Here is a 22,834-nt window from a genome sequence, read left to right as displayed (position 1 = left end):
TAGCCAACAATTTTATATTCATTATTTTTTTATTATAAAACTATTATTTTCTATATCACTAGCCCAAAACAACAGTGTGATAAACTCAACGTTTTCGATGTTGAGATACACATGCAAATATGTCAATAAATTAAATATTGAAGTTAGATACCTTAACCTATGTAAAAATATAATATTCATAATCTTCTTTAAATTATTTGATTCAGTCAGACTATTTGCACACCTCAAAGATCGATTTTCTCAGAATATGTTCTTTAGAAATATCTTACTGTTTCTTTAGGCTAGCGATGTTGAAAAAAAATACGATTAACAAATACATAATCAAATTTTTCTACGGCCAAGTAATTAATTTATTTAGCGTAAGCTTAAATTAAAGTGTATTTTAATAGGGAAATATCACGTTCTTTGGATACCGATAAAAATATATGAAATGGATTTATAATAATAAATTGTATTTTCAAAATCAATATGGATATTGTGGAGAAATGTTTTCATAGTATATCACTTAAAAAAAGAAAATATAAAAATAAATGTCACTAGAAAAACGTGACATATTTGGCATCAATAGTTATGACGTCAAGATTCGTGACGATGTTCTATAAAAATTTGAATGGTTTGGAACAAAGTTGAAAATTAAAATGAATTGTGACGTATTAGGGGCGTGGCCAATACAATGACCGTTTTTACGGGAATTCAAAATTACAAATTTAAAAATATTTTTTATGCTACTAATAAGTAGCAAAAAATTATTTTTGACAGTATTTCATAGACCCTTATTATTTTAAAAACATAAAATAGTGATATTTCCCTATTCCCTCAGTATTTTTCTAGTAGTCTTTAAAATTTAGGAAAACTTTGTTTTAACGGACTAGATTTTTAAATCTCTAAATACAATTCACTATAAATAAACTTAATTTTTATCCTTAATAAATATGTTATGCTAACGTTTTTACTTGTTCTGTATTTACATTTATTACTATTTAGTAATAAAAGTGTATTTGTTTTGTTTCAAAAAACGATTAAATATTTTTTAGGTCTAGATTTAAATTGTCATTTTATTTCGTTAATCATTTCATACATTGTCAGTGAATTTTAAATTACGTATAAGTGTCTTATTTGGAATATTTTGGCAAAAAAAATGCATCTTATTTATTAGATGTTAACATTTTTATTTTATTTTATTTTTATTTTTTATTTATTTACGGACAAAGTCCATTATAAACATTACAATTAAAAGAAATTTTTACAAAGGAATAAAAAAATATAAGGAACAGAAATAAGCAGCAAAGACAGATGATAGATTTTTTAGATTAAGTAAAAAGCATAGGCTAACTATACAGATTCTTTAGCTGATTTGTAAAGAAAGACATCCTTACACCATAATAATCAAGATCTTGATGATCGTTCACCCGCCTGATCATTCTGGGCAAAGGCGACTGTGCACCATAATTGGTCCTGTAGTGACCGAGGAAAAGCATTTCATTATTTCTTAGTCTACGGGTGGGAACGTTAAAAAGAATCTTTTGCAAAATTTCAGGGGCATCAATGAGACAGTTCATAATTTTATACATGCAGATTATATCTGCAATGCATCTGCGTTTTTCAAGACTTGATATGCTTAAAAACCTCTCCATATCAGAATATGAATAGTCTCCTCTTTCCAATCCCATCTTCCATGCAATTTTTCTTATAAAACGATGTTGAACTGATTCAAGGCGCTTGATATGAACAGCATAATGAGGGGACCAGATTACAGATGCATATTCAAGAATAGGGCGAACTAAAGAGCAATAAAGTGTTTTAAGTGTAAGCATACTTTGGAAATCAGACGTAGTTCTATTAATAAAGCCTAAAATTTTTAAGGATCTGTTTACTATATTATCAAAGTGTTCCAGAAAAGTTAGTTTATTATCTAGGATCACTCCAAGATCTCTTATAGAGGTGACAATCGAAAGAACTTGGCCATTAAGTTTATAATCAAAAATAAAAGGATGTTTACATTTATGGTATGAAATAATTTTGCATTTATCGATGTTAAGTTCCATGTTATTAGTTTTGCACCAAGTATGAAATGCATTTATGTCTTCTTGGAGTCTGACACAGTCATCAATATTTTTAATTAGCTTAAGTATCTTGTTATCGTCAGCAAAAAGCCAGAATTTTGTAAAAGAAAAAACATTAGCAGCATCATTAACAAACAGATTAAATAGAAGAGGGGCCAAGTGGGCACCCTGTAGTACACCAGAAGTTACTAGGAAGCTATTTGATATGAAGTTATTGATTTTTACACTTTGTTTTCTATGTGAGAGGTAGGATTTTAAAAACGATAAAAAGGGATCTCTAATGCCTACAGCATGAAGTTTAGCACATAAAATGTTGTGATCAACTTTGTCAAAGGCCTTGGAGAAGTCTGTATACAGTACATCAGCTTGAAGATTATTCTCGAACGCTGTAAAAATAGTATCAGTAAAAGAAAGTTATGTTAAAGTTATATCAACATAAGTTATGTACTCAGAGTTATAATGCGCTAGCTATAGAGGGGTCCTATCGTTATTTTGCATAGGAGGAAACCGTTACATAGTTTTGGTTAGCGACAACTTCGCTCTGCTGGCATCGTTTTGCTGCGAACTGTAGCTAACTTAATACTCAATAGTCATAGAATAGTTTTTTTTACGTTTGGGCTCCTCTATAGCACGCGCATTATTACTCTGAAGTTATGTACGTTTTTTTTTAATTTTCCAATAAAATATAACAAATTAGTCAGTAATGTATTCTCCTTCAACATTTTACAATTAATTAGTCAATAATTTATGGCGTATTCACCGTACATTGTACAAATATCGCGAGCAGCTTAAGCAGCTTTATTCCCTCGATTAAATGCAAATAAAAGGAGGTGTCGAAAATACCACATTCATCTACTTGAGATTCCATTTTAAAACACAATTACTTGCAAGCAAACACTCTACAATTTCTCGTAGAGTAGAAAATTTTCTTTCATATTTTATTTATTTATTTAAAACTTCAAGTAGTTACTATGAATAATGATTTTTGCGGACTTATTGCTAAAAGCAATATCTTCCAGCCTACCAAAAAACAGATTGGTCAAAAAGAAGAGATTAGTCAAAATTTTGTACTAAAAAAAAACATCAATATATACCAAAAGATAGGTACATACATAACATTTTTAAAAAACCTTATCAATTAAAAATAACTACTGTTTTTTAATTGGAAGATAAGGCTTGCACATATTAACTTCGATAAAATAAAAATAAAATACATTGTGTTATACATGTTAAATGAAGAGAAATGTGGGATCAGATAGTGTGTTTGAAAGGAGAGAAAAAGAAAAATCGAGGAAAGAAAAAAGACATAAGAATAAATATTTAAGAAAAAGAAGAAGAAAAGGCAGTAAGACTCGGGGAGTTCAGTTTCTGGGGATATAAAATAATGTTTCTGTTTTCATATGACGTATAATTTTTAACATTTAAATTTAATGTTGGTGCTCTTTTTTAAATTTGGGAAAAACGGACACAACTTATGTTAACATCTTGCATAATATTATCGCAATCGGCAATTTTGTGTGAAATTTCATATTTTATTTTCAGGTAAGTTGGAAGTTACATTATGATGATACTTAAATTGTAAATTTCGCTAACTGAAGTTACATTAAGAATTAACAGAGACTGAGAACTTTTTTTTAAAAAGTGTATGAATGTGAGGACATTTATCTGTCATTGGCTGGTTAAAGTGATTACATTACATAATATACAATATTCACTTGCTTATATCCAAGACATTCGTATTTCTTCAATTCGTTCACGTGGTTGATAAATGAGCTGAAACATTTATCTATACTGATAAATTCGATGGAAGGTTAAACCCGGTATTTTTTTATCTACAAACATTTGGACATTTTCAAAATATTGTAGAATAAGAGTTTTCACTGTACACAATTCTGTGTACATACATACATACGTACACCTGTAATACCACTTGACACTCGTATTATGTAAGAGTATATTTATCCTTCAGTGACAGGTTTTATTCATTATAGATAATGCTATATGAATCCTACATTAATTTCTCCTTCTAATTTCCCTAAAGTGGACACTAAATCTCCTGGCAGAAGTTCTTTCTCCGCAGGACCCCATTCTTCTGTCTCCTTTATCAAATCTGTTCCTCTCTGAAATTAAAAATAACGTTTAAATAGACTTTTTAATAAACCATATCTTAGACATAGTAAAAATCGTCGTAAAATAATACACTGTATCCTTGTTACTAATTTCTGGAGAGTACTCACGTTCCATCGACGGATGTGACAAGACTTCCAGTAGAAGAAATAATGTTTATTTTAAATAGTACTATTAGTACCAGTACAAGGTGGTACACACGGAAGGTTCCGGGTTCGATTCCCGGTGTGAACACAAAAATGAAACGTGATTTCTCAAGCGTGGGTGTTCTGTGATGTAATCCACCAGAGTAATTGGAACTCTCGGCCTATTGTGGTGCAAAAAAAATTAATCTTAAAGATTTATTATTATTAATTGTATTCAATTTGACTAAAATCGTTAATTTGTCGGTACCAGAAACAATTTAAACCTGATTGACTCGATATAAATTAAAATCCTTACAAGTAGATATAATGAGTACCTAGGCAGAAACAAAAACAATTAAAATATTATCTTTTTATTAAATAAGTATATTTTTTTACCTTTTTGTACGTAATGCAAATTGCACGTTGGCGGGTTAATTTTTAAATGGTAATTTCTTTCAACCAACAAATAAAATAAATGTTTTAATTATATTATTTTAATAACAAAACATACTCGTAAGAAAATTAAAATTTAATAAGCCAAAGATGTAAAAAAAATTAAATAACTATGTTTGTATTTGTATATTAATTGCCTTAAATTGAGATTTTACAACATGAACAGTCTTATACAATCAACTTCACTTCTTCAAGTCTTAACTTCAATCAACTCAGTGACCACAATCCTATTTCTTTCGAAATTTCTGCTAGAACATGGAATCCTACGGGTTCAAAAACCACCATTTACAATACCAAAAAAGCTAATTGGGGGAAATTTTCTGAAGACATAAAATGTCAACACAGGAATCAAAAATAACAAAGGAATCGTTTTCCGAATGTAAAAACACGCTTGACTTGGAAACAAAAATTTCCAATTTGATGAACGTATTAAGTGAATCGTGCAAGGCAAGCATACCAATTAGAAAACTTTATAAAAGGAAACCTTGCCTATGGTGGAGCGTCAAACTTGACAAGCTTAAAAAAATTGCCATAAAATGTAAACACAAGCTCCAGAACTCAGGAAGAATTAGAAGAGAGACAATCACCTTTCCTGAGTATTTAAAAGCAAAACAAGATTACAAGAACGCTATAGAAAATGCCAAAACCGAGTCATGGAAAAGTTACTGCGCTTCACAAGACAGGGAAACATCTTGGACTGCAATTCACAGAGTGCTGATTAAAGGAAGAAAGAACATCCTATTAGCTACCCTGAAAGACGGCAGCGAACATCTAGCATCGGCTGAGGAAACTGCCGAGTGACTACTACGGAAGTTTTTTCCAGACGATGATACGCAGCAAGAAACTCGAGAACAAATTGAAATCAAACGGATGGCAGAAGTAATACCTTATACTGATGACGATCCACTATTCACGGAAGAAGAGATAGAAGATATAATAACAAATATAAATTCGAGTAAGGCACCGGGAGAGGATCACTTCACCGCTGATATTTGCCTTCATTTTTTCAACGTGGAAAGATCATTAGTAACAAGTATGTATAATGTATGTCTTAGAGTAGGTCATTTTCCAACTCGCTGGAAAATTTCAAAGATCATAGTTATACCAAAACCAGGAACGGATGACTTACAAGATATCATATCCTACAAACCGATTGGCCTCATTTCAGTGTTTGGCTAGGTGCTGGAAAAATTGATCATCAATAGAATAAACTAGAATTTGCATCATTAAGGTAAGTTAAGTTCAAAACAATTTGGATTCACTCAAAAATTAACGGAAGATGCTCTCAACGCTTCCGTCAAGATAATTAGAACGGCGCTGCATGATAAAACATTATTAATAGTGATCTCGCTTGACATCTGCGGAGCCTTCGATAATGCTTGATGGCCATTCTTGATGTGCCAACTAAGTAGGAAAAGGTGCCTTCAAAACCTGTTTATGCTTGTAAAAAGTTACCATCACCAAAGAAGAGTTAAATTGTCACACTTTGATGCTGCACTTGAGAAAATCACGACCAAGGGGTGTGTTCAGGGATCCTCATGTGGACCAAGTTTTTAGAACTACATCGTAGATGATGTCTTTCAGAAGGATTTAGGCCGTGGAGTTGAACTGACTGCATTCGCAGATGACCTCTTATTAATAGTTTTAGAAGACAAAATAAATGAACTCGTAAAGAAAACGGAAGATTCTCAAGAGATTATAACAAAATGGGGATCAAAAGCCAAACTAAATTTTGCTGAAGAAAAAACAAATGCAATGTTCATTTCTAGAAGAAAAGACCAGCAGCCCATCATCCACATGAATGGAGTCCGGTTGGAATTCGTCGATCATTTTAAGGTTTTAGGTATAATCATAGACCGCCACCTGAATTGGTCTAAACATATTGACAATGTTTTTTAAAAAGCTGCGGCTGTTACAAACAAACTTGTTCAGGCCGCTAAACCAACATGGGGTGCATCACCGGAGGTAATGCAGCAAATGTACGTAGGAGCGGTCGAGCCCCTGATTACATGTGCTTCAAGTGTGTGGGTAGATGCGGTAAATAAAAAATATAACAGAAAGAAATTGGACTCTATTCAGAGACAAATTACCATCAGGTCTTGCAAGGGCTATAGAACAATCTCCTTGGTGTCTGCTCAGGTTCTTAGCGGTTTCATGCCACTCGACCTTAGAATCAAGGAGCTTGCAGAAGCTTATGAGGTCAAGAAGAGTCTCACTCTGCAAGGTTTTATCAGGGAACCGGAATTTTTTTCTCCCTTCCTCATCCTGCGGAGCAATTCCAGATAGACTATGGATTCAGTTGAAAGAATTGAGGATCTTCACTGATGGCAGTCTTTTAAATGGCAAAATAGGCGCAGCATACAAATACTAGGGTACAAACCCTACGATGGCGTAAGAGAACTGCCTGCCAGGAAGTTTAAACTCAACCACTGTTGCTCAGTATTTTAAGCTAAAATATACGCTAATAGAGAATCTATAGTTTACGTTTTAAAAAAACCGCCTAATAGATGGAAACATATGACGATTTTGACAGACTGTAAATCATGTATTCACGCGATTGCGGATCGTAATTCGGTGAACCTAATGGTCATGGGTATACGAACTGATATCCAGATATTAAAAATACCATCGCAAAATGTGTACATTGGCTGGATTCAAGGACATTGCGGAATCATTGGCAATGAAAGAGCTGACGAAAAGGCTCGGGAAGCAACTTCAAAAAAAACAGTTCCTGATTTTGCTGACTTTCCAATAAGTTTTGCTAAGAGAAAAATAAGAAGCAGAATGCTACAGCTCTGGAATGATCGCTATTTAGCAGAATCCACAGGAATTATAGTGTAAACAAAATATTTTGATATAAAATTTAAACATACTTGAAATAGTTTCGCACATGTATAAATTTAAAAAATGTTTAAATGGCAAAAAAAGATTACTACGATATTTAAAAAATCTACAAATTGTCCGTCAGATAAAGCTGTAAAGCCTTGTCATGAGTCTTGTTAGGTGCTTTTTTTAGCTTTAGTAATTTTAATTTTAATGTATACATTAATTTATTAAAATGTATTGACTGTGCAGCTTCATGCCAGAGAGAGAGAGTGTCCCCGGCGTGCGCGAGGATTTTTATCGACTGACGGCAAAATCTTCGTCTCGAGAGCCTTGCCCAAAATGCGATAGTAAAATAGTATACTCACGATGCCCTTTTTAAAGTAGATCCATAGGAAGCCGCCGATCATAGGCACGAGCGTGGAGAGGCCGATCAGCCAGCCGAACGCATCCGCGAAGGGCGGGAATATGTACTCGCCCACGCTCGCGGGGGTCCACGTGGCCATTATGAACACGAACACACACTAAACACACAACACATCAATTACTTATATTATTCGCATACATATAGCTGAATAAGGTTTTGAGCGTGTCCAAATGTTTGCAGACAGGCTGGATTTCCTCCCTAGGGAATTATTTCTCTATGGAGGAATTCCAGCCTGTCTGCTAACATTTAAACATGCTCAAGTAATTGTTAAATAACTTACTGGTATAATAAGAAGTATAAAAATGGGAAAATTGTTTTCAGGCGTTGCCTAGCAGGTGAATTGGTTAAGTCAGATGAATCTCACCCACATGATAAAGGTTTCAGCTGTTTTACTTTACAAAAGTCGATAGATGGAACAGTTGAAAAAATGTGGAAGTTAAAACAAAAGCAGAATGGTAAATGTTACACAGTGTGTAAAGTGGCCTCTTAAATATAAAGGTCACAAAATTTCTCTGTACATTAAGTCTATTTTGTATATTCTAACATATAAAAAAAAGGTTTTTTTTAATTGTCCTCGGCACGGGTTACACATTGTTTTTATTATTAATCATTGTTTATAATGGAAAAAATTAAAAATTAACCTGCTGATGACGGGTCATAAGCCCTGTAAATGCTTATAGCTTATTTGCTTTTACTCTTATGTGTCTGTAATGTCACACTAGTCTACATACGACACTAGATTTTATATATCTGTCTTATTTTTTTTAAGTTATGAAGTTGTATTTTTTTCAATCTTTAAAAAACGTTTTTACACCGGATTTTGAAAGTAAAATTTGTTCGACTATGCTGGATTTGGATACACAAATTATTTATCCTTGTGACGTCATAACAGCAATAAATATGAATGAAGAAAGAGCACGAAACTCATAACAAGGAAGGCAGGGACGCTGTTCTGTGGCCGGTATTTGTGTGAAACAGATTCAGTCGGTTATTGACAGTGATTTTTTATTTTTTTGAAACTTTATTTTGGTATAACAGGGCGAAATTAAACGTTTTTTTTATAAACTACAGAAAATTAATTATTAAATAGTGATTCGTTCTTCGAAGAATTTCGAGTGCTGGATATCTGTCAACAGTATATATTGGGGTCAGCTGCGGTCACGCATCTCAACAGGGAAAAATACGCTACGATTTGCCATAGTCATAATACTAGACACTCCAATACGGATCTGATTCTACAGAGAGGAGTTAATTCTTTTTGGCTCAAAGACAGCAATACTATATAGGCCCAAGGATATACAGGTATAACCTTATTCCACATTCATGGAAGTGTGGTAGGATTGCCAGACTGAGGAAGGTGTTAGCTGCATTTTTAATCTGTATTGGTCGGGGAGAGTCAGAGAAATTGTTGTCCGATGTAAAAGGATGTAAGTCGATTTCTAGTTTTACTGGTAATAATTTAGGTATTACTGGTATATTTATTATTTACTTTTAAATCTGGAAGTAGGACACACATAAACATATTTTTATGTGTGCTCTAGTAATAATACTGTATATACGTGTATCATATTTAGAAATAATTGTATGTGTATTATGTCTTACGTTTGTAAAACTATCAAAATGGATAAAATATATTAAATAAGTAAATAATATTTATGACAAAAAACAACTTTAAAAATATATATTTACTGTCTTGGAACGGGGAAGCTATCCCTAGCTAAGCAGTTTAGATGAGTAACCAGCAAAACCAAAAAAATATGTATTTATACTTTTACTACTCAATTAACCTATTGTTTAAACAATCACATGTAAATTGCTGTAAAAAAATTGTAAATACTTAACAATCAAATAAAAAAATAAACGTCTCCATGTTTTTTTTTTAAATGTCTGAACTTTAGAATATTCCGTTTTTTACCGCCTACAAAGGAATGAACTTTTATGTGAAATAACCAATGTTTTAAGAGTTAACTTTTTCATTTTATTTTAGAATACATTACATGCATGCACGCTGAAATAATTTTATTTTTACATAATGATTCAAGATGCAAACGTAATGATAATTAAAAAAAGGTTAGAAATTATTGAAAATTCGCATTTAATTTTTGTTTTCTCACTGGGAATCCAATCTTAAACCTTCCGCGCATGAATAAAAAAAATTGAACTCTAATATAAATAATGGCATCCGTTGTGTTATAGCAAAGTCGCTTGATTCACGTATGGAAGATTCCAGATTCGTTCCCCAGTGAGAAAATAAAAATTAAACGTAATTTTTCTCAAGCATGGGTATTCTGTCGTGTTATACGCCACTGTAATTGGGCTATCAAGCTTGTTGTGGTGTATTTTAAAAAATACAGTATTTTGTTCTCACGTTTTTTCAATCACAAGATTTTTCTTCCTCATTTAAATTCGCAATTTTAATAGTTTTATTTAATCCGGCTTACAGTCTGTCATTACACAATGAAAGTTGTAAAAATATGTCAAATCGTTTATCTTTTCAAATATAGTATTTTTCAGTTGATAGATTAATTAGCAAATTTGGAAAGATTATTATTTTCCCACCTATTTGTTAAATTTAACACAACGTAATTTCAACTTTCATTTTTATAATTATTATTTAAGGTTTAATTATATATTTATTTGTATTTATTCATTAAGTTTGTAAATTTACAATACTACATAAATATACTAACTAGTGTAACGCTGTATTGGTTATTACAATAAATATACCTTACTCAAAGTTATCTCGTATTTTACGGAGCACATTATATATTATTAATCCCTAATATTGCAGCATTTAGTTTAAGATGCAGATTAAACTTATCATAAAGTAAGTAAATAAAGCAACATTACTGGATATATCGTTAAATTTTTAGCTGTAAATAATAACGTCTTAAATTTCGCTACTCACCAAGCTGACAAGAGGAGATACGACGGTCCAGGTAACCCACCAGTAACCCCAAAATATCTTATTCAATTTCATTCCCATAAACTCCAAGTCTGACAAGGCCCTCGTGGCACCATAACACCACGCCACTACTCCACACTGCAAATCAATAAAATTAATCATTAAAGGAAAAATTATAACCATAATTAATAAAACCGTTGTTTTATCATAATTTTCATCTCATTCAGGGATGCTATTCTGAACCACTCTCGTGGAACGAGAAAACCGTTTTTTTCGTGTAATTTGTAGAATGCACAAGAATGAATACACAAGATAATACGAACACAAGAGCGTTTTTATCAATAATTCATAGCTTGTAATAGAAACAATGCTAACAGTTTACATAATTCTATTTTGATTATGAGATTAAAATAGCACAAGAAATAAAATTAAACAAAATATTAAATACACAAGTGAAACAGACTTCAAAGATAGAACTAAAGAAGAACGAATTAATTATATGAAGAATAGAATGTGGAAAAACTGGTTAAATCTATATGGAATTGCCCCATCAAATGTATTTGAAATAAATTTTCCTTATTTTTTCCAAATTTAAAAATGAGCACCAAACTTAAAATAAAGTAATAAAAATCTTCTGCTCTACCAGATATTTTTTTTGCTTTCGCGTTAGATTTATTATTTTATTTGATGACAAGTCAAAATGGAATGTCAAGACGACGAAAATGAGCATTTTCGACATCTCTTTCTGTTCCTGTTTAATCGAGTGAATAAAGCGAACGGTGAGGATGCTAGGAATTATGGACCAATTTGTTCTAAAATAATTAAGGAAAATACAATATTGGCTAACGTCTTGTATGTTTTTTTTTGTGTCGTCTCGTTCTCTTCATTTGGAAAAAAACGGATACAACTTATGTTAAACAATATTAATTAATAACAATAACCCAGCACATTAAATTCAAATGTGGATTCTTAACTATAAAAAAAGTACCTCCGCAACTCCGATAAGTAGGATAGCCCACGAGGCAGTGTTCCACTCGAGGAGGGTGAAGAGATAGACCCCTCCGCTGAAGCACATGGGCAGGCCACATATGAAGCACACAAAGCACGTCCCTAATGTAACCTTCAATCAATCAATCAATCATTACAACATAAACATAGTAAATATTCAGTGGCTTTATTCTACAACTAATTCGTTTCGTAAATTTATTCTTATCGTATGAGAGGGAACGAAATCGAAATACGATATTGATTGAATTATAGTCGGATGGATATTATGACGAATGAACGAACTGACGAAACGAAATTGCGGCAGAATACGCCTGCTGTATTCGTTACTAAAAATTCGTTACAAAAAAGACAACATTACATGGTAAATTAAGTACATTAAATTAAGGTGACAGTCCATTGTTTCGAGATTCATCATCAACATCATCATCATTATACCTTTCTCCGCACCTGATGGTGCAGAGGACTCTGCATTGGTACACTTAAGAGGATGTGCAATTAAAGAGCGAAATAACAAAAGTATTTCAACGTGGTTTTTTGTCACTCTCGCAGATGTCTCCCCGGTACTGAGCGAAAAAAACAACTGCAGCTCGGACCAGAGAGCTGTTTTAGGCAGCTTTTTTTCTTGGGCAACGAGCAATTTTTCCGTGTATGTGGGCACCGCCCAGGAGACTTACGTCTTCAGATGCGGTATGCGGTATGTGGTGGGCAAGATGCAAGTCGGACCGATTATGCATAACTAAAATCGACCAAATCGAAGTCTCGTATTTCCGTATGTTGTTTTGTTTTTTTTTTCATAAAAAGTATAAAAATTAAATTTTCTGTATCAGTACCTTTTGCGTTTTTGAAAACATTAATTTTATTGTTAAAACATTACGGTACATCCGAAGACGACATTCAAAACTAAACGCTTTTATTTTTTGAAGAATGGTTTTTGAATGGTCTTAGTTTCCATAATTTACTATTTATAGCGATTAGGAGATACAAATGATACAGTTTGTTTACCACATACCGCACATAAAGGGAAGTGAACTAACTGACTAAGATTAAATTGTTTGGACATGAATTTACCGAAATGATTACAATTTTTTTTAAAGCTTTGAAAATCTTTTTGGAAGCCACTAGATCTGTATATCTAACAGGACCTATAACAGGGCCACGAATAGTAGCAAAAAATTTCATTCAGTAATCATAGAGAGGAGGAAAGAGACAAGACCACAGGATGTGTGCAAAAAATTGATTAGAATATCCGCGGCAGCACGAAAGGGAATCAACAATATTAAAAACAAATAATTTGTCAGTAAATTTACCATGACCTGATAAAAACTGCGTAGTCCAGTGATCGGAGACGCCAACGATAAATAAATATAGATTGTGTGTAAAAAAAAACACTACTCTAGTGCCATAGTCCAGGGAGAAAATACGGGATTACGTTTGTATCAGACCGCGTTTCTTCTTAACGCAGCATACATCGATCATCCTGTTATGTGAAGGTATCGATTCCTGATGGGGTGGACGTGAAATATTGACTTTAAAGATGGTTCTACACTGCAATATTTCATTGTTCGTGGACTGGCGCCGAAGCGTAAGACTCTCACTTCAGAGATCACCTCACCTTTGCGTAAACTATGCTGCTTTTGGTTTACCGATGCAATGCCTTATGCTTGCATATATATATATATATATATATATATATTTATAAAATATATCCAATTTTATTTTTCATTTCAAGTATTTTTCAAACTTTCTATTCTGTTTTATTTCTTGTTTTAACTGTAAACATTTTTTTGGCGTGTGCGTGGATGTTCTACACTAATAAACAATGAAACTATCAATATAATTTGTACATGCTGTTGGTTTACCTAATAAAATATTAATAAAAAGATCTGTCACATTTTATCGTCTGGTTTTTTAAACCTTTAACATGCTGTGTGTCTGGTAACTTGAAGTTACCTAAGGTAAACCTTAGGTAATCTGAGGTTAGGAAATGATCGCCTGATAATCACTTGCTCTTTTCATCTTATTAAAAGTATGTGTGGGTCTTGCTTAGTGATCTAATTAGATTACATATCTTTTTCTCAGATAAATGTTTTAGATGTATTTTTTTTCTCGGGGTACTCGATATTTTGTCATTTTCGAAGATCCTGTTTTTTTATATTTAAAATCATCTTATATACCTGAATATGTGATTTTTGTTTTTTTACTTATGTGTTAAGGTTTACTTGAAGATTATGTGGTAAAAGTCATAGTAGTTGCCGAGGTATTAATTTATTAAGTGCGATGAGAATGTTCAACCTTACGAGAAATTCGGTACAAAAAAATATTTCTTACGCGCGGTTAGAGCACTAAATTGTACTTCAACGTTTCTTAAAAATGTATGAAAAAAAATATTAATAAAATTTCAATAATAACGAACTATGTACTTTGAACGACGTTACTAGTTCTTATGAATCAACCGTAAGTAAGAGAGTTGAGAAAGATTTTCGCTTCACTGTAAGTCAACGAACCGATCGGCAGAACTGACTGAGAGGAAGCGGAAGAGAACTTGAGACTTCACACGCAAAGTAATTTAAAATATACAAAACAAAACGTTTTTTTTGCTTAGTTTAATAGTTATCAATGAATGAATGAATTATATTAATAGGTAATAATTTTTATTTTTTTTAAAATTGAACTTCCTCATTTGCAACGCTGCGCCCGGTGGGTTAAAAAGTTAAGCCGGTCACGCTGGTTAAACAGCTCTTTAGTCGATTGAGTGTTTCTACTGACATGAATTTCTTGGTGGAACTGCATTTTTATTATATTTTATTTGGGATTTTTACAGCTATTACATAAACAAAATAATTAGAAAAATCTTAACAATACTAAAGCCAATTAAAAAAATCCACTGTAAATATGACACATAATATATAAGAAAAGAAGTTAAGTAATTGTATTTGTGTGACGTTTGTATTCATGTGTATGTGAATGTGTGGGAATGAATGAGGGAGAGGGTGCGTGTGTATGGGTGGGTGCGTAAGTATGAAAAAAAATATTTGCTTAAAACTTGTAAATTGTATTAAAAATGGTACAATAAAGAGCTTAGTAAAAAGTTAGAAATCTTTTTGTTCAAATTCAAATGACGAAATGATATAAATTGTTTTTTTTTTTTTTTAAGTATGTTATATAGAATAAAAATAGTTTTATTCCACTTCTATGTACTATTTTCACAAGCGACCGGGTGCACTTCGTGACCAATTTTGTCAGACTGGTGTTCTTCATTACTAGGTTCTTCTTCTTCTTCTTATCAGCCCGTTTCTCTTTACTGCTGGATATAGGCCTCATGCAAATTTTTCCATGTTCTTCTGTCCTGGACACTCTGTTTCCATCCATGGCCCACGAGTTCGACGACGTCGTCAGTCCATCTCCTCGGTGGTCTCCCTACTTTTCTTTTACTTGTGTAGGGTCTCCAGTTTAGTATTCTGGGGGTCCACCTATCGACTTCTTGTCTCGCCACATGACCCGCCCACTGACATTTTTGCCTTCCCATTCTTTCTGCGATATCGGTCACCTTTGTGCGGCGTCTTATCTCCTCATTCCTTATTCGGTCTCTTAAGGAGACGCCCAACATTTGTCTTTCCATAGACCGCTGAGTGCTCTTAATTTTGTGAACACTTCTAGCAGGGAGTGACCTCGTTTCAAGACCGTATGTTGCCACCGGCAGAACACAAGAGTTGCTTTGGCCTTCAGATTATTTGGGGTTTTCTTACTAGGTTGGTGTTTAATATTTAATATCGTTCTGTCATTTTGGTTTTCTTGAAAATTCGTTAATTGATTAAAAAATATATTGATATCGTGGTTATACAAGTACAAGTGACCATTTGCAAAAATGACGAAATTGAGATTATTGACTTTTTGACATCGTATTAGCATAATGCTTGACTGGTAAAGATGCCAAGTCGATTCGACACTCCAAAAAAAAAAAATTGTAAAATATGTGACCATTTGATAGAAGTTCACAGATTTTTTTGACTAGTTAAACTGACCAACAGACATAGTCACTTTTATTAGTAAATTTAAGATCCAAAGAATTGACCAAGTAACAGTAAGTCAATTTTACTTGTAGGTGATGTCACCAGTTAAGAGTTAGTTAGAGTTAGATTAGTTAATAGTTAGTAAGTTAGTATACGTTTTGTATTTGACAGATACGATTTTTTTTATAAAAAGTTCATTAATAAAATTTATTCTTTAGATTTATACGTAACACTTCTTAATCATTTGTTCTTTTTCATTTATTTTGTATTTTTTTGTTTATTTAACAATATATAATTAATGGATTATTGAAATAAAAAATCCCGAAAACATAATTTATATTTATAAAATAAAATACTACCTCCCACAGTGAACGAAACAAAAATGAGTATCTGCAAAATTTCATGACAAATTTCACAGGTAAAATTGAGTAAGTTTTTTTATTTTTTTATTTATGTAAAAGTGATAATGTTTTTTAAATGCGTTTATACTTTACATTAAAGTTGAAAATACCGTACATATAATGTAAAATTACCAACCACCTACTTGAAAAATCTGATCTTTCAGAAGCAATTGAACTCTGGAAAAACACTAAAATGGCTCTTCTGAACATTATTGATTTTTCCACTTGGTCAATTTCTCTTGTATGCCCACGATATATGAATTGCTTCAAGTATGTATTATGCTACATTATTTCATATTTGAAATGTATTTTTTGCTGAGAATTAAATTGACAATAATCATAAAATTTGTAACTGGGGTACATGAGTTATTTGATGGCACTTCCAGAGTTCCAAACATGTGTTTGTACTTTGTTCAATGGTTGTGATTGGACAAAAACCCATGTCGGCCTTTAACATCCAATGGAGCAATAAAATCTTAACTCTCTGAAAACGAGAGTTAACATCCGTTGCTAACCCTAAAATGACCACAATCATTTCACTTCACCCGACATGAACGTAAAAGCGTTTACATTTTCGAGGATATCATTTTAACGTGTTTTTTATAAAACTACTTTATCTATCATAACACCACTTTTTGTAATTGTTTGACTGCTGATAGTATAAACGAAAAAAATACTATAAATTTATTCATTTCATGCTGTTTTTGTTATCCAAAATGATTTAAGATAAAATTTCAACTACCTACGTCTGAAAAAACAGTGTGCAGTCCTCTTTATAACTAGTTATCCTAGTGAGGAATACTATTAAAGCAATTTTGAGTGCATTAAAAAATAATGATAATATTCAAATAAGATATATTTGACCAATGCGTATTTTCTATGTATGTATTATAACTATGTTTGTATTTTGAAAATACAAAATGTATTTTGATTTCGTATTTCAAGACATATTAATTGTATTGAAAACAACTATGTACTGTACGAAATTTATTAATATAATATTTTTTTTACCCTTTCAAGTAAAAAAGTGTTTCACCTATACCGTGTTATCAGTATTTTGCTTCAATATAAATCATTTATATTTTCCCAACGAGATAGTTTAGTGCTTCCTGATTACGCGATGCGATGAAACACGTACAAAATTAAACAGAAAAGAAAATGCCAACCTTGTTAAATGTCGAGATATCAATAAGAATGCGTCATACGTCATACACGCAACACTCTACCTCATAAATAAAAAGATTATAAAATTTTTGGCCGCGATTGAAAAATTAATAAATAAAAACAAAAAAAATAATTACGGAAAAATAAAATTCGCATAGTTAAACTAACAAACAAACAAAAAGATTTGACTAAACATCCTCATTAACAATGGTGACCCACGTGATACAATGGCTAAGATTCCTGATGCAAAGAGGAATCCGGGTCCGATTCCGGTGAGATCAATACAATTGTGGTTTTATTCAAGCCTGGGCGCTTTATAATATTATTTACTACTATTGGGACTTTTGGTCTGTTTAAGTGCTTAAACAGACCAAAAAAGAAAAACAGACCTTAAAAATAAATAATACTTAATATTAATAATACAAATAAAAATAAATCTCCTTAGTGTTCAACATGTTCTACTATTGTATTTACATTTGTGAAAAACTGTAACTGGATATATGCACTACATGTTTTTTATTCTCATGCCATGTTTTTATAATTTTTGTTTTTTTTTTCATTATTAAAATAAAATAAAAAACAAAATAATAGTAATATAAGTGTATGCAATATTAGAATACTTGATTTTAACCTCAAGGAAGAAATGAATGGCTTAGTTAAATTAAGGCTGGCGCCACATTCGGGAAAATTCCGTCGCAGATCTTCCGCGGCGGAACGCGAAGAAATTTATTGCATCGACCTACTACTATGGGGCACACTACACGGGTGATCGGTCGTCCCTTCAACAGACCCGGGCGGACCGCTCGCCTTCGGCGTCTGTTCCATTTTCCGCGCGGATCTTCCGTCAGCGTTTAATCAGCAAAGCTACGTTGCATATTTCTAATGGGACGCGCCACATTTGGCGGACAGTCCGCGTCGTATGTACTTATGTAAGGTGTATAATATTTCTCGTTAATTGACTGATAATCCGCCACGGAATAAGTACTCGTAGTGTGGAGTGTGGCGCTAGCCTTAATGTTACTTTTAATTAAACGTAGTTATCCAGAAAATAACTACGTTTAATTAATTTTAACAGAAGATAATAGCACGTTTGTGGATAGAGTGAACAGTCAAATTTACTCAACAGTTGGAATCATTTTACTTTGACAAATGATAAATAATGCATGCATTCGTTTGTTTTTTAATACAAAAAAAAAATTATTTATATGACAAATTTAATGATTTTTATGACACCCAGATCTCATATTGAATGGAACCTCGTACAAACTCTAAATGTATGAGGGGACTTTAATTGTTATGACATTTCTAGAAAATGATTATTGCAGTTTATTGTATGAAAGCGACCCGGCTGTTTTAAGCGCAACATAGAATTGACCTTCTTGAATTTAACAACAACAATATCTATTTTTTTCAATATTGTGGACCGGTTTTTTTCTACATAACTACGTTCAATTGAATATTACACACACGAAAATGTAGGAGGTTCACAAATAAAACAAAGATGCTAGTCGTGGATTGGAAAGGTGAGTGACGCGTTGTTTGCCCTTATATAGATCCATTTAGCACCGCGCGCATTTACAATAAACTTATTAGCGTCACTCACTCTCTGGTTCACACGAAAATACAACACTTTTTTATGCCACTGAAAATGTGCTTGAAATCGAAAAAAAAATGTGCATAAATGTTTCTTTTGATATGCGGGGTGTGTAAAACCCCATTGCTAGGGACAGGTTGATGCTTTATTTTCCGATGCGTGTTTACATATCGCCCGACGATATTTACAGAGGCCTCCGCACCCCTCCTACGCGCGGACGGGCTCCACACTCCACAGCGCGCCGATACATTACGGATAGAGGCCAGGGGCGCGGGCGTTATTAACGCGAGCTTTGCAGATAAGCCGTTTTAGTGACACCCGAAACCGGTACTTAATATCCAACACGAGTGGAAGAGCTGATTGCGGACATTTTTCTGAATCCTCTGGATATCGCGTAATTGTTTAAAACGGCTACATAAATAGGGGATCGCAATAAATTTCGCAATCACAAACAAGCTTAAATATTATCGGCTATTAAAAAATATCGTAAATATCTTCAATTCGATAATTTTGCAAACGTTATGTACCTACGTAATAACGCAGCTTAAGTTAACAGATCAGTGATTCTTAAAAACAATTATTTCGAATATTCTATAAAATTTTATATCAGGACGTAAAATCCTTTCTCTTTAAATTAAAATACGATACCATAGCAGTAAATTCGTATTAACTCATACACTATATCATGATATCCCAATATAAAATATATATAAACAACCTTGAAAGGATACAAAAGAAATTTATAGATTTAATAAAATACTTATTTAATTGTACACCAAATTCAATTCAAACTCTGGAGAATAGAAGAGTGATTGCAGATCAATTATTCATGTTTAAACTAGTAAACAACGTCGTAGACTGCCCTTTACTTACAAGTTCTTTAGAATATCTTGTACTTAATAGAACAAGACTCCATACTACAATTAATTTGACAGTACCTGGGATTAACTCAAAGAAAAACTACTTTTTCTTTACAACACGTCATTATTATAAATTATAATTCTGTTCTCTTCGGTCGCGCAGACATTTTTCATCTCATCTATATGAAATATAGAAGATTCCTTATAGACAGTACACCTGTTTAGTTTTACGATGTCACTAAGTATGTATGTTTGTTTATTATTATATTTTGATCAAGTCAAAGAAGGAATCGTGTGTTAGAAATACCACATTGTAAAACGAGGCTCGCACAGAGACATGCATATTTTATAGGCCCAAACATTTTTTATTATTTTTTTACTGATAATATTTCATCGATTCCAAACTTTCAAAATTTTCCTTCTTTTAAAAAACATGCACTATCCTGGATTCAAACTAAAGATATGAACTCTTTTTTTCTATGATTTATTTTGTAGCTATTTAATAATAAGGAATATTTTTGTGTTTTTTTTAATATTTTTTATTTCCTTTTTTAATTACTATAAAAAGGAATGCCATATTATTTTTTACAGAATATTTTTTTTTTCTTTCCTATGTTACACAAAAATATTATAGTTGTCCATTATTTATTATCGAAGCAAAAATTCAAGAAATTTTTTTTGTATACCCACGAACAGGCCAGAACGATACCAAAGCAGCACCACTGGTTCTGGAACCAAATACTTTTTAAAGACACTAGAAGAGTGCAAAAACTTCAGAAAATCAAACACGCCAACATTCGAGTCAACCCAAATTCTAACGGGCCATGGAGCCACACTCTCTTATCTTCACAGATTTAAATTGAAAGATAATCCGGCTTGTCCTTGCAACGCACAGACGGAGCAAAACGTAGATCATCTGTTGTTTCACTGCCCCATGTTTGCCATAGATCGATTCTCTTTCGAAAAAGAGTGCAACAGATTAAATGTTCCATTTGAAGATTTTACGCAGGTACTTCAAAACAGGTTACTCTCCGGGATGTTCGTGAACTTTGCTAAAGTAATTATAGATAGAATAAGACCCATGAACAAGTAAAGAGGCTGGCACTCTATACTTGTCATAACAATCTGTGATAATAACAATATTAAAATGTAAACTAATCAAAATTTCTCCACAGATACCTCCCTTTCCTGTTAAGGTTTCTCATGGTTCCCTTAACACTTGGACGAATGTCGGAAAGCGAAACTAGCCCATGAAAACAGAGGTTATAGGTACACAAAACACAAACACGCAAAATGACTCACATAAAAACGAACACAAATAACAAAATACATAACACAAACAAGTATAGTCGCATTCGGGGGCGCCGACACATGTATTTGTGTTAGTGCTTTTGATGTGATTGTAAACTAATTGACAGTACACAAACACTTACACGTAAAATCATACACAAAGCACTAACACTAAAAACAGCACAAATATATCACCTTGATAAATAATAAGCAAGGGAAAAACAATGCAACACAACCAAGAAAAAAAAAAAAAAAACAGGCCATGCTTTTGTGTGTTGTTTAATATGTATTTAATTGCTGTGTAATTATGCTTTTTTTTACTCTGTTTTATCACTTATGTTTGATGTAAAAAAACAAAAAAGTTAAATTTTAAAAAAATAAATAAAAAAAACGTTAGTGTGTAAAATGACCACTCAAACTACCCAACGACAGATCGTTATTATCATTATCATTGGCTCTACCGAACCGAGTTTCTCCTGGGTATGCTGTATCTAACTACACATTTTTATCGATTTTTGCGTGGTACAGTCGATAATTCTGAGTTTATGATGAGCATTGGTTCCTGATAATTACTTAAGATAGCGTCGGTATAGATTATTTATATTCTAATATACAGGACTAACCTGCCGATGATTTATGCCTGTTGGAATGGCTATCGCTATGCTGAACAACATCGCTCTGGATGTTGATCTTTTCCATGTATCCGAAGGCATTTTCCGGAGCAGGATTCTCTTTTTATTTTGCCAAGAGTTCCTTGTATGTATTTTTTTAAACGTAATATGTACGTCCTGAATTTTAGTTTGTAATGTTGTTTTTAATAAATGAATTGAATTGAAACATAAGCCCTTTAAACGCTTTTACCCTATATTCCTATTTCTAAAATGTTCTCCAACTCTGTTGTAATATGGTAATTTTATAAATTCCTAGGGGGTGAAATCCAGTCTTCGTCTATCAAAATTTGGACATACTGAAAATGTTAATATATTTCTATAATATTTTTGAATATCTCTTAATGTTTTTATATTTCTATCGCCAGCTTACAAAGACGATCAAAAAATATTTTACCATAAATCAGACAGTAAAAAAACTCTGAGCAATAAGTTGAAAGGGTAAATAAAAAAAATACATTTTTTATTAGAATGAATAATCGTGGGAATCTCATTATACCTTCCATTTGTGTTTTCGGAGGTGAGGCCAGTTGTCAATAACAGCGGTGTTGATGGCCTCTATTCCCGCGAACTGACTTCCCAAGCCCAGGATGAACAGCATGAAGAAGAAGAGGATGGCCCATAGTTGAGGGATGGGCATCTGCAAGATGGCCTCTGGATACGCCACGAAGGCGAGGCCGGGGCCGCTGGACGCCACGTCTAACAAACATTTCATTATTACAATATGCTTCACAATTTTACAAGAAAATTTAAGGGTCTGGTATTAGAATCATCACTTCGCATCATTCCAACACAAGCAATACTGATCATTGAACTGGTAATTCTATGCGGCTAGTAAGGTATACGAATCTCAAATTATTTTTTTTAAATCCCATTACAAATAAATGCACGAACTGGTGTAAAAACTCGAGAAAAC

General features: G+C 32.7%; 1 protein-coding gene across 1 annotated transcript in view; it reads right to left on the bottom strand.

Moving 5' to 3' along the window:
- Positions 1 to 822: 822 nt before the first annotated feature.
- Positions 823 to 22,834, bottom strand: part of LOC148280766 (sodium- and chloride-dependent glycine transporter 1-like) — a gene marked incomplete at its 5' end in the record, with an annotated part of 63,233 nt that continues 41,221 nt past the window's right edge. The window contains 5 exons of the mRNA XM_088227844.1: positions 823 to 4,183; positions 7,960 to 8,115; positions 10,927 to 11,061; positions 11,912 to 12,043; positions 22,418 to 22,617. Coding sequence (XP_088083970.1) covers positions 4,061 to 4,183; positions 7,960 to 8,115; positions 10,927 to 11,061; positions 11,912 to 12,043; positions 22,418 to 22,617 — 746 coding nt within the window. The remainder of the gene's footprint in view (positions 4,184 to 7,959; positions 8,116 to 10,926; positions 11,062 to 11,911; positions 12,044 to 22,417; positions 22,618 to 22,834) is intronic.

This window comes from Micrasema longulum, unplaced genomic scaffold (genome assembly GCF_059751315.1).
Source record: "Micrasema longulum isolate JH-2025_06_02 unplaced genomic scaffold, ASM5975131v1 h1tg000544l, whole genome shotgun sequence".
Taxonomy (NCBI): Eukaryota; Metazoa; Arthropoda; class Insecta; order Trichoptera; family Brachycentridae; genus Micrasema; species Micrasema longulum.
The sequence above is the reverse complement of the archived record's forward strand: the minus strand, read 5'-3'. Positions and strand labels throughout refer to the sequence as shown.